This window comes from Protomyctophum bolini (genome assembly GCF_963924005.1).
Source record: "Protomyctophum bolini genome assembly, chromosome: 18".
NCBI lineage: Eukaryota > Metazoa > Chordata > Actinopteri > Myctophiformes > Myctophidae > Protomyctophum > Protomyctophum bolini.
This window is the reverse complement of record NC_137879.1, coordinates 26220083-26232535: the sequence shown is the minus strand read 5'-3', so window position 1 is coordinate 26232535 and position 12453 is coordinate 26220083. Positions and strand designations below refer to the sequence as shown.

Sequence of the window (12453 nt, the reverse complement as noted above, 5' to 3'; positions counted from 1 at the left end):
GACATCCAGAAGAACACCCTAAAACTGTGGTAGATTAGAGAACATGGTGGCTCCCTCTGTTCCCCACTGTGTGGGTTCAAATCCAGACAAGGCTGTTCTATCTGAATCATAGATGGGGGTAAACACCAACCTACTATATATCATGATTTGGGTGTCCTTAACATGAAGATGTTTGTGAATCATTGTGTTGATAAGAAGAGGCAGCTGAATGCGTAGTCTGCCTGACAAGCAGAAGGTCCCAGGTTTGAATCCTGGTCCGGTCAATGTGTCAAGCCCTTAACTGCTCTTCTGTGGGAAGTAAAGTGAAGCAACACCACTGTATGTAGTTTGTATGTTCAAATCCAGACAAGGCTGTTCTATCTGAATCATAGATGGGGGTAAACACCAACCTACTATATATCATGATTTGGGTGTCCTTAACATGAAGATGTTTGTGAATCATTGTGTTGATAAGAAGAGGCAGCTGAATGCGTAGTCTGCCTGACAAGCAGAAGGTCCCAGGTTTGAATCCTGGTCCGGTCAATGTGTCAAGCCCTTAACTGCTCTTCTGTGGGAAGTAAAGTGAAGCAACACCACTGTATGTAGTTTGTATGTCACTGGCCACTGACATATCAGTGGCTATGTTACAATCACATTATTGTGTTCTATATGAATTACCGTATAGGATACTGTAGAAGAGAAATGCTCACCTGATTGTATGCTCAGACCTTCCATGTCTTCGTCTAGTGAATTAACGCAAAATATAAGAGACACAGATGCACATACTAAGTCGCTTTTATTAATACAGAACTGCATGCTACAGAGACTGTACAGCATAAACATTTATTCATTACAAAAAAAACATGGTTTTTGGAACCATTTAAAATAACAGAGAAAAATAAAATAAACAAACAAAAAAATAAAAAATAAAATAAAATAAAAATAAGAGCATAAAATAGAACAGGAACATCACAGCCGTTAAGGAAACATTCAAACTATTTATCATTAGCATCTTAATAAACCAGAGAAGAAATCGACAGTTTACAGTCGCGTCATGTCAACTACAATGGCACCAAGTGGATGATTCTCTTGTAGTTTCTCTTTTTTTTCTTCTTTTTTACAGCCTCTTGCAACATCAACATGCCTATTTTTTCTATCTACCTATATGTAGTAGTGTACTTAAAAGTGGCAGTTTGTGTATTTTTTTGTATTTAATAGTTTTTTATGAACCTCCTAATATACATAATTTTGGCCCTCGTGGGTTTATACAGTATGATGTCCGTCTTTTTAAGTTTAAATTTTTAATATTTGACAATCTGCTACCAAACACATTTGTTATAGCAACATTTATACTACATACATAGCAATCTATGTAACGTCACAGCAAAGAATGGTATTGAAAAAAAAAAACCCTACAGCATTGTTAGAGGGGGGAGAGAAAATTATCACAAAATTTGGCACGGAAAAATCTGTACATGAATCTACAGTCTGCGCGATGTGACTGCAATAAAAAAGAAGGGCTTTAGACATGTTTCCAACTACTGAAGACACGGTACCCACTGTCCCTCGTATTCAAGTTTTCTTTTCTTCTTTTTTTTGTAAAATGGCTTATAGACGCATCTGTTGAAATGACGTTGTGCATACTTCTGTTCATGAGATCTTTACACAGTACGACTGAGTGGAACCCAGGGTTTCAGCAAGGAAAGAAATTAATCTGTCAAAACAACAAAAACATAAAAATAACAAAACAAAAACAAAAGATTTTCCTTTCAAAAACCTCCTTGTAAAAATGGGTCATTCATATATATATATAAGTCGCTTACCTTAAGAAAAAAATATTTGTACAATGTATTAAGAAAAAAAATCAAAAAGGGACACGTACAAGATACGACAAGCAATCTCTAAAGCAATAAATACTACTGGTCCTAGCGTTGTGACATTTTTGTATTGAACACCCACAACCCTCCCACCCCAAACCTCCCCTCAAGTCCACCCCAACCCCCATTTGACTCCTCCCCCAAGGTAAACAACAAAAAGAAAAAGACAACGCAATGGAACAATGCATATTTAACACGGTAATCCCCCCCTTCCCACCCACCCCTATTATTTCTGTACATTTAAACAAGAACAGGTAACATCACAATTAAAGTTGTCACTCAGAGGTGTCTGTCTGCGCAAGCCCCCCCCCCCCAGTACCCTCCCAGGGATGAATAGGTGACGGTTGATTGGTTCGCAGGCTCGTATTTAATACAAATAATAAAGGAGAACCAACTCTTTTCAAGAAAAAAAGGGCTCATTGAATTATCTAGCCTAACATTTTTTTAATGTCTTTTAAACCATTTTTAAGTTGAACTACTCTGTTGTGCTGCTTCAACACTACAAATAAAAAGACAAACAAAATTCATAAAAATTTGGCAATTCACAAAGCTATACTACAACTCATTGTATTATTTCTTTATAATAATTATATATTTTTTCAATAATAATGATGGGTCAAATATTGACCAATGAACTTTTAATAAAAAACAACAACTAAAATCTTTTAAAGCCGTATGGCACAGAAACATAAAAACAAACCAAGGAAAACGATTGACGTGAAAATTCATCAGCGAGAGAGAGAGAGACAGACGGGGCACCAGCAACGGTGTGTGTTTGTTGAATTCAGCTTAGAAAACAAAACAAGAATAAAGAGCAAGATGTGGAGTAGAGGGAGAGAGAACAGACTATTCTATAGACTTGGTCACGAGCGACAGAGGCTGCTGGGCCGTCGTGGAGCCCGGGTGAAGCGAGTGGGAATGACACATGGACGCCAGCGGCCGGCCCAGGGGCGGCCCCGCTGCCGAGGAGGAGCCCGGCGGCTGCCGCGAGGACGAGACGTCGCTGCGCTCCAGGGCTCCGTTGTGGGAGGAGGCGCCACCGGGCGTTTTGCGGGCGGCCGAGGCCGCCGAGGAGTTCTCCATCCGAACCAAAGATGGAGGAGGAGGAGGCGGCGGTGGGGGGGGAGGAGGAGGCCCGACCAGGAGGTGGTGGTGGGGGGGGTGGAGTGTCTGGTGGTGGTGGTGGGCCGGTTTCATAGTCAGTGAGAGAGGTTGCATTTGTTCAGTCTGAGGTCTGGGCTCTTTCGAGGAAGGGGAAGGAGCCACGGAGGAGGAAGGGGAGGAAGGGGGGGAGTCTAGTAAGCTTCCGTCCGAAGAAGGAGGACTGGCACAGCTGCCTTCACCTTGGATGTAGCGAATGCACTTTTTTTTTCTCCTGGAGAGTTGGTGGAGAGGTCGTGGGGGCCAAGGCGAGAAGAAACAAAACAAGAGCAAAGAGTCTTTTAGCATCAATGTCTTGAAAACTAACACAAACACACAAGGCTTTGGCAGCAAAGCTACTTGAATGCACTGATTGCTTTGGTTTCGCACACACGGTAGATGGGGCGTTATACTGTCGTATCTAGCGTGCACGTTGATATGGTGATCGCTGACGTTTTTGTTTCGCTTGCTTTGTTCAGGTGCATTCAAGTAGCGTTGAAGGCAATAAAAGGCCACTAAAGGCCACAGTCAGGTTCCCAATATCTCCCCAACCCCGTACTGAACAAACACAGACAGACAGACATACATACAGACAGACAGGAAGGATCAGACAACAGGAAAGTGCCACGAGAATAACCAAGAGAGACACAATGATGATGAAAGGAAGCAATGAAAATGAGCTCTTTTTTACGTTCACCCTGTCGTCCCTATTGTGGACCCGCCATTATAAGCAAAAATGTGCCAACATTTAAAAAAATAAGCGTTGCATTGAAACATGTGGGGAGCCTGTAGATCGGGTATTTTCACTAGTTTGACGTACGACAAAGCATATTGGATTTAAGTGGTAAACGGACACTCTTTATGAATGGTGTATTGACTACATGTAATTCTAGGCTAATCTAGTGCGCTCGTCTCAGCCGGGTGAGCAACCTGAAGTTAGGACGCCCCCATCTCATTGGCCTCTCTCCATCTCTGCTAGCTCTCTCTTCTCCCAGGGGAACAGAGTTTGGATGCGAGGCTAAAAAGTCAACAAGATCCACACACTACCTCGTATCTGTCCCCCTAAAGACGTGAATGCGTGCACGAGGGGTCACGGCATTGTGTTTGCATTTCTTGCTTCGGGGTCGGGACCCCCCCTCCCCGCGTCTGGTGTTGCCCGGGAGCCAAAACCATCCCCTGCTGTGGAACCGAGCTCCACAATGCAACTACACCGCAGGGGGTGGGTGGGAGTGGGGGAGGGCAATTTTAGAGAACGAAGTAGAGGGGATTGTGCTTATCGGCGGTGGCTGTGCTCTGAATGTTGCGCTGAGATTTGGTTAAAGGGGGAATCTCTGCTCAACTCATCTTTATCCTGACCTCTGAATTGACCCTCCCCCTCCTCTCCTTTCTCTCTCTGCTCCATCACAAGGATGCCTGAAGGCCATGTGTAGTTTAAGACGGCTAGCTCACAGGGACAGGCAGCGCGGGAGGAAAGAAAGAAAAGACAAGAACAGCTAAGGTGATCCAAAAAGAATGGGAGAACAAAAGAAGTAAGAGCGGACGGGAGGCCTATCGAATGTGTGGCCGTTCATTTCAGGGTAAGGCCTGTTTCTCCGTTCATTTCAGGGTAAGGCCTGTTTCTCCGTTCATTTCAGGGTAAGGCCTGTTTCTCAAGTCATACCCCTGCCTGTACTGTACTACGTAAGTGTCGCGCGGATACGGGTGAGATCGAGGCGAATGCGGAAGAGCGGGGGATTGAGAATGACAGGATAAGTGGACATAAAAATAAGAGTCAGAAAGAAAGTAAAGATACATTGACACTGAGAACTCTGGATACCGTGACGGCATGCTTGGAAGAATGGGAGAGGAGCATGCATTCCTGATAAGTCAGACAAATTATCCAGGATTGCAAGCACACAACATGGAAGACAACAGGAAAACACGGAAAAAGAAGCAAGGGATGACGGAGTGGAGTGTGCCAGGCTTTTAAGTGCTTTGTACGTTCCTAGCATTGTGAGCTGGAGTGTATTGATTGTCCTTTACCGGAGCAAAAAGCTATCAGTTTGCCCGTGCCCGGCTATACGTCTTGTTCTACGGTGTCTTCCGAGTGATAAGTGCCTGTCAAACTGCTACAAATGAGCTAATATCCATTTTTTAACAGACGTATCGATTCATAACATGTGCCCGTGCACGTTATTGATTTCTCCTCTCTGGTCTCGGGGGGGAATTACACCAGATGCATCTTTTAGGAAATGGAGCCCGGTGAGGTCTTTTAACCTCTCGGCTTCCAAGACGAACGCTGAATTACGAGGCTCTCCCATCGCCCTGGTCTGTCTTGACTCTTGCCTGGCTTTCCATCATTTCCCGTGACTGCCTAAGGAATATATATCAGCTGGAATGGTGTATCGCTTGATTTGCTAACATCACTATGTCGAAGCGATGGCCTGGAAGACGCCCAATCAATGACAGGCTGCATGCCAAGTCATTCTCACTTCAAATGTTCAGAGATCGTAAAAAAAGAAGAAAGGAAACGGTTAAAAATAAAAGCGGCTACAAATTTAACTCACCTGTCCCTGAACAAAAACGAATACCACGGATAAAAAATTGGCCCATCAATTGTGAATGAGCTCTTCACTTTTGACGTACAAAACCATCTTAACTGGACCCTGATACTTGACGCTTATTCAAATTACAAAAGAAACTGCCCCGGGATGCGAAGCATATCAGGTTTTGCATGCCCCTGATGTACAATACCGAACGATGTGTGGTGAATGGTTGAAAGTCATGTAGAGAAGAGCGAGACACAGTGGGTGGAGGGGCGTTCGGTGGTGATGACGCAGTGCAAGCCAGACACAGAAAAGGGTATTACTTAGCAGAAACAAATACCTACCATGAAAATATTCCCAATTCAAAGACTGCTTGTGTCAGAACAGAAAGACAACAGGTAGGGACTAAGTAAGGGTTATTAGAGAGGAAGTTTGGAGGAAGACAAGGAGGAGGAGAGAAGGAGGAGAAGGAAGAGGGCATAGAAAGAGAGTGTCACTGAACAGGCCCTCTGAGGAAGCAGGGCCAGGTTTGTAAAGCACCACATGGTTATATAAAAAAAGGGCGCCAATTAGGACATACTGTACATGACAGTGGAAATATCTACTGGCTAGAAAATGGATTTGGATCAGAACTGTTGGGATCATGAGAATTAATGTTTTCACTGTATTAGTCGTGTATTAGATTAGCCATGCTGTAAATCTGTTTCTCAAAATCCGGTCCAGGGCATGGAGAAACTCTCCATGCCCAGGTCTGTAACTCTGAGAGTGTACCATTTTCTTTGGAACCTAAATCTACAGAGTAAAATTCAACAGATGGAACCATTAAAGTCCCTTTTGGTTCCGTGTGTCCACTCTCAGAGTTGACCCCCCTGGTGGTCCCGGCATTGAGAACCAGTGCTGTAAATGATGGCTAGACACCGGATCAATGTTCACCTCCAAAGTCACCTCGTCTCGTAAATCCACTTTCTGCCACGGCGGGCTTAAAAACCTTGTCGTGGGTTTGAAAAAGGTATTGAAAAGCACTGCGTTGAGGGCAAGTTTACAGTGTGGAAAAGCCCTCCTTGGTTTTGGGGGTGGGGGGGACAGACAAAAAGAGTAGTTTGCCACATGTTACCACATTGAAGGAGAGACACACTGTTTTTTGGTTTTGTTGTTGTTTTCTCTAGATTCTCTAGACTATATCTGTACAAGTAATCAAGGAGGGGAGAAGGAGGCTGCTCATTGTGTCTGGGCCTCCTCTCCACGGATACTTAATGGGAGTTATACCTGCATGGTTTGCACCATAAACTCAGCTGGTCAAGCCCGAACAAGGCACGACACTTCTTTGGGGTATTTGCATCTGTTAGCCAAAGAGGTAGGACAACGAACACACGTACGTACGTACACACACACATACACACACGCACACACACAGAGACAAAACAAAAAAACAAAAACGAGAAAGAAAAAAAGAAAACGGACACGTCATTGCACAGACACAAACACATGACCAGGGCTTAGGTTTAGGCTGGTTGACACTGGGACATCCTCCGCAACATTTTGACCAAGCCATCATCACGTCAACTCCTCCGCCGACACTGCCATGTCTGGATTCCTCAGTGGGGAGGGGGGTGGGGCTTACGGTTTTGTCCTGGCTGTAATCAAACCCACTCAGTGAAAATCTGGAGTGCCAATCCAACTGTGAAACTATACCCGTGAGGGTCCATTTTCAGGGTTTGGTCGGTGGGCGGGCTTTGTTCTATTTGTTGCACAAACAGACCCGCAACATTCATTCCATACACACCCTTCTTCCCAAAAAGGCATAAGAAAGTCCCCACCCCCCCTTAAAACAAAACATACTGGTTGGCACCTACGTATAAGAGGCAAGCTAGACTGGCAGGGGGCGTGGCTGGAGGAAGCCGAGAGGTGATGGTGATAGGCCTGGCCGGACAGATGGAACAGACAAACCGTGGGGCGGTAGAGGGCAGAAGGCAGCGACAGAGAGAAGAGAGCGGAGGAGGAGGAAGAGGAGGGCGAGGGGGGAGGAAGAGGAGGATGGTCCCAGTGTACAGTGTAACCCAGCCTTCGCCTGGCCCCCGGCCGGTGCGGGCGGACACCGTACACACCTGCATGGGCCACACCAGTTATTCTGTTGGTCGAGGCCAAAGCGCGCTCGACACTTCTTAGGAGCGCTCAGGTCTGATGAGGTCATAACGAAGGGGAGGGGGTAAGGGAGGAGGGGAGGGGGTAAGGGGAAGCCAGCACAGAGGAGGAGAAATGGAACCAAAACAGGGGGGGGGGGAAATAAACAAACAAATAAATAAATGAAGGTAGAAAAAAAGGGGAGAAAGAATAGACACCGGTGAATCTGTGAAGCTTTTGCTGTGGCTTATTTCAAGCTAAATCAATCCCCCCCACCCCCATATCATCCATCCCCAGTTTACATACTAGATGCAAGCCATTGTCAAGAGATCTTTTTAGAGAAAGCACAGACTGTCAGAAGACACAGTTGTTAGTGTGTTTCCAGACGTTAGGGAAATCAAAATGCAGGCAAAGGCTCAATGTGCGAACGAGTCAAAGCGGTAGCTTTGTTTCAATCATGTGATTTGGAACTCTGATTGGAAATTAGAAATACAAAAAGTAGAAGTGCTTTTTTGTTAGAGCGAGCATAGAAAAGGGTGGGGGGTGGGGTGGGGGGGTTGAATGCACTGCACCGCTTTAAAAGCTAGCTGTTGTCAAAGCTGTGTTATCTGAAGAAGGTTGGGGTTCAAGGTGGCGGGAATAAGCAGTAAAAGATGGCTGTTTCAGACAGCAAGGAGAAAGAATCTAGTCCTCAGGACCTGGTATCAAACAGCCCATAGCATCACTGACTACAGTGGACGTGAGTCAAAAAGTTAGGCTTTCATTTGTACCTCGCCGTGTGACTCTTTCGACAAGTGCCATGACTTGCTTCGCCTCTCTGTTCAGTCGACAATGTCATTTTTGTCACGCGAAAGAGTCGCACAACGGGGGACAAAAAGGGCCTTTAAGAATGTTGTGCTGTAGGTGTTTGATTATAGGCGGTTTTAAAAAGAGAGGGGGTAGGCCAAATTCATGCTGGCCTATTAGAGTAGGCACAGGCACAGCTACAGAATAGCATATAGATTAAGGAGGTTTACCCTGACATCCTAAGATCATAGTTCATAAGCTAGCTTTAAACAGTCTTAAACCTGGACTCCCTCATTATAGGCCAACATTAAAAAATATATAAAAATACAAAATAAATAGCGGTAATAGCCGATCTACAAGCTCACAGCGGGAGTTGTGAGCTTGTAGATTGGCTACCATCGTTATTCATTCTATGCTTAAGTAACTACTGTCAAAAATCGCAATAAATTAAATCAAACATAACTGTTTCTAAAGCCAAAAAACAAACAATAGCAACATTTCCTTTTTTTTCTTTAGAAAAGAAAGCAGCAAACAAAAGCAAATAGAAACATTATGAATTAATTATTATTAAATGGTAGCATTTAAGCTTAAGACTGCTCTCAACATTCTACAACTGACACATTCACGGATACATATATGATATACACATGAATTAAGATAAGAAGGAATAAAACATTAGTTAGTAATTTAATACTCAAAATGACATTAGCACCTGTAATCGGAGGGAGTGAAAGGCAAGGGTTTGGAAAATATTCTCTGTGTTCTGAAAAAAAAGAACAGATAGAGAGGCCTTCAAGAAGCGATCCGTCACCCAGAACGAGAACGCAGAACGAACACATGTAGAAAAAAGGAAAAAAAAAGAAAAAAAATCGACATTTTAGTCCTCGTCAACTCACAACATGATCAGAAAGAATAAAAAGGATGGATAAATAGCAGCATTAGCAAACCTCCTTAATTTTAAAAGACGTGGGTGTGATTTAGTTCATGTTGATATTAAGAGCATGCGTGAAGGCAAGCGGAGGGGGGTTAAGGGAGGGGCGGGGGTTCGGGAAGCACGCACACACATATGCATGCACATCGACGCACGCACACGCACGCACGCACACACGCAAGCACAATCTATCTGCAGGGTACAGGCACGATAACACGGAACCACACACACACACAACGCACGCACGCACGCACACACACACGCGCACATACACACACACGCACACACACGCACACACACACGCACACACACACTGGCAAACGTTAATGGCTCTCACAATGCTTAGATTTCACATTCTCAAAACACACGGTATCACAGTATCACAATGCTGGGGGCAAAGGGGGGTATAGGGGTGTCAGAGGGGAGGTGAGATGGAGCTGGGAGGGGGAGTTAGGAGGGGGGGGGGGGGTTGAGGATCATGCATATTCAATTATTATTAGCTGGGGAAGGCTTGGGACGGATGGGAGGGGGGGGGGATTACAAGCAACTCTACCATGTAAATATTGCATTGGATAGCATAACTATATTCAAAAACAATAATGATAATTATGAAATAAAATTCAACATATACACACACTTGAGCCATGCAAAAATAATACAATAAGAAGCTAAAAATTTAACAAAAACCATAACCAGTCCTTAGCCACTTTAACCCTGGCACCCCTCATTTTGGGCATAGACCAACGTTTCCCCAAAATGTTCCGAGGACAGCTGATCTACAAGCTGTGCAATCTACTGATCTACAGCTGATCTACAAGCTGTGCAATCTACTGATCTACAGCTGATCTGCAAGCTGTGAAGTGCTGTGTGAGTTGATAAGCTAATTCGAACAACGTATTTATTTATTATTTTGTTCAAAGGTTTTGGAAAACAGGGTTAAAGTGACTAGAGCTGCAATACGTAACTTTCATATCTTAGTTCCTAAACTTGACCTTCAGGCTGTAGCACTTGTCGGCCACAGTAGCATTTCATTATAGAAGAGCAGGGAGACCAAATACCAAAAACTATATTTTATTCACTATAATAAAAGTTGTGTATTGCAGCTTTATGGCACGTCACACATGGGACACATGAGGGCACTCTCCTAACAGCAGATATAATTGAGGCTTGCTTACCATTGCCCTCTGCTTGCTGCTTCTCCCTTTTTCTCTTCTTCTTTTTCCCCTGTTGGTTACATGCCAAAAAAATAGAAAGAGAAAAGAGGAAAAAAAAAAGAAGATAGTAACAGACAGGAACCTTAGTTATTATATTGTAGAAGAGCCTACCACAAACATCCTTGTGTTTACTCATTTGTTTCATCGTTCTTTCTTCCCCCCTCTATATGACGTTCTGAAATGTCTTTTCTGCCCTCTGGTTTATAACAACCACTGCAGACCAGCAATGAATGTTCCCGTCTCTCGCTTTTTTGCCATTATTTTTTCTTATTTCTTCATCTTTTGTTTTGAGCCATCTCTAGTCCTGTCTGTGTGTGTGTGTGTGTGTGTGTGTGTGTGTGTGTGTGTGTGTGTGTGTGTGTGTGTGTGTGTGTGTGTGTTTCTCTGGGCTCCACTGGTTAACCACATGAACCCTGGTGCCCCTATTATACAAAGATTTGAAATACATAAGAAATAACACATCTAGCCTGTAGATCAGCTATTTTTGACGAAGATTCTTAGTGTAGAGAGAAAAAAGGGTGCCTACTATGACTCCTGGGGGACTCCGGTAAACAAAGAATAATAGGTTTTAAGGGTTCAACTCCAATACTGGACACAAAATGATGAGCCTTCCTGCTCAGTTGTATCGTTTATGTAGCTTCTGCAGCAGAGCTAAGCAAGCTGAACGATAGTGGCTAATCATCAGTATAGCTAGCTAGCTTTATCTTGCCACTAGGACAGTTAGGGACTTTGAATTAAGCTCCATGTCCACTTTGTCAGGTCTCAAAAGAGCCAAGAAGACAGTCAAGAAAGGTGAGGAATGGGGTTTGGGGCCTGCTACCTAAAAAGACAAAAACTATTGAGAAAGGGGGCAATTACGACTTGTAAACTTCAAAACTTACATAGTTATCTCGTGCTGACCAGCCGGGGTACAGCTGCATGTGAAGCTGTCGTTCTTTCCTGGCCAGCTCGTAGTACTTGGCCTGCTCCTCTCGTGATAGCGCATGCCACTGTGGATCGACAGAAATGTCAGGGCGAAAAGAAACGTCATGTGTGGAAATTGTGTTGTGCTGTTTTCGATATCGTCTGAGTTTACAATTAACCGGTCATTTTGGTGGTGAAGTAAGACTGGAGCAGAGTGTTTACCCTCCGTCCCAGGATCTGGTTAATGGCAGCGCTTTCCTTTAGCGTACACTCGGCCACCACCTTGGCTCGCATCTCCTTCATGTACAGCATGAAGGCGTTAAGTGGCTTCTTTATGTGGGGCTGTTTCTTCTTCTCCTCCTCTTTTTTCTGGTCGTGTTTCCTGATGGCGACAGACAGGAAAGTTAGCCAAGTAAAAGGCCCGCAGTTCGGCTGCGCAAACAAATGAGCACGGTGTCGGTAGCGAGCAATAGGAGGCATGAGTACTCACGAGTTGAGGGAGCTGATGTCACTGTGGGACGACTCCTGCTTGACGTTGGGCGTGACGATGGCCGGGTGCGGGATGCCCGTGGCGTGCAAACTGTGGTGGGGGGGGACCATGTGCGGGGGGAATCTGGAGGAGAGAAAACTGTGTAAATCGTCAGAGTGGGCACAGGTGAAATGGGGGAGATGAAACACATAGTCAGTCACATATATACATGTATGTTATACACACAATACTATACACTTTATATACATGTATGTTATACACACAAGACTATAGACTTTATATACATGTATGTTATACACACAAGACTATACACTTTATATACATGTATGTTATACACACAAGACTATACACTTTATATACATGTATGTTATACACACGAGACTATACACTTTTAACCACTTTCACCGCAAAGAGTTTCAAAATTTATATATATTATATCTCTGCTGTCGGGAAGAAACCACCTAACTCCAAAATGTGCATTCTGAAA

At 44.2% G+C, this 12453-nt stretch overlaps 1 protein-coding gene across 14 annotated transcripts in view; it reads right to left on the bottom strand.

The window, feature by feature from the left end:
* Window positions 1-2177: 2177 nt before the first annotated feature.
* The window catches only part of tcf7l2 (transcription factor 7 like 2), a 117184-nt gene continuing 106908 nt past the window's right edge, over window positions 2178-12453 (bottom strand). For 2 of the 14 annotated variants that reach the window (XM_080788825.1, XM_080788837.1), the window contains 7 exons: window positions 11967-12104; window positions 11699-11858; window positions 11455-11562; window positions 10535-10598; window positions 9141-9191; window positions 7627-7699; window positions 2178-3231 (listed from right to left, as the gene is read on the bottom strand). In XM_080788825.1, coding sequence (XP_080644951.1) covers window positions 2703-3231; window positions 7627-7699; window positions 9141-9191; window positions 10535-10598; window positions 11455-11562; window positions 11699-11858; window positions 11967-12104 — 1123 coding nt within the window. In that variant the 3' untranslated portion in view covers window positions 2178-2702. Of the gene's footprint in view, window positions 3232-6787; window positions 6861-7626; window positions 7700-9140; window positions 9192-10534; window positions 10599-11454; window positions 11563-11698; window positions 11859-11966; window positions 12105-12453 lie in introns of all 14 variants that reach the window. The other 12 variants (XM_080788831.1, XM_080788836.1, XM_080788833.1 and 9 more) reach the window with 8 other exon arrangements.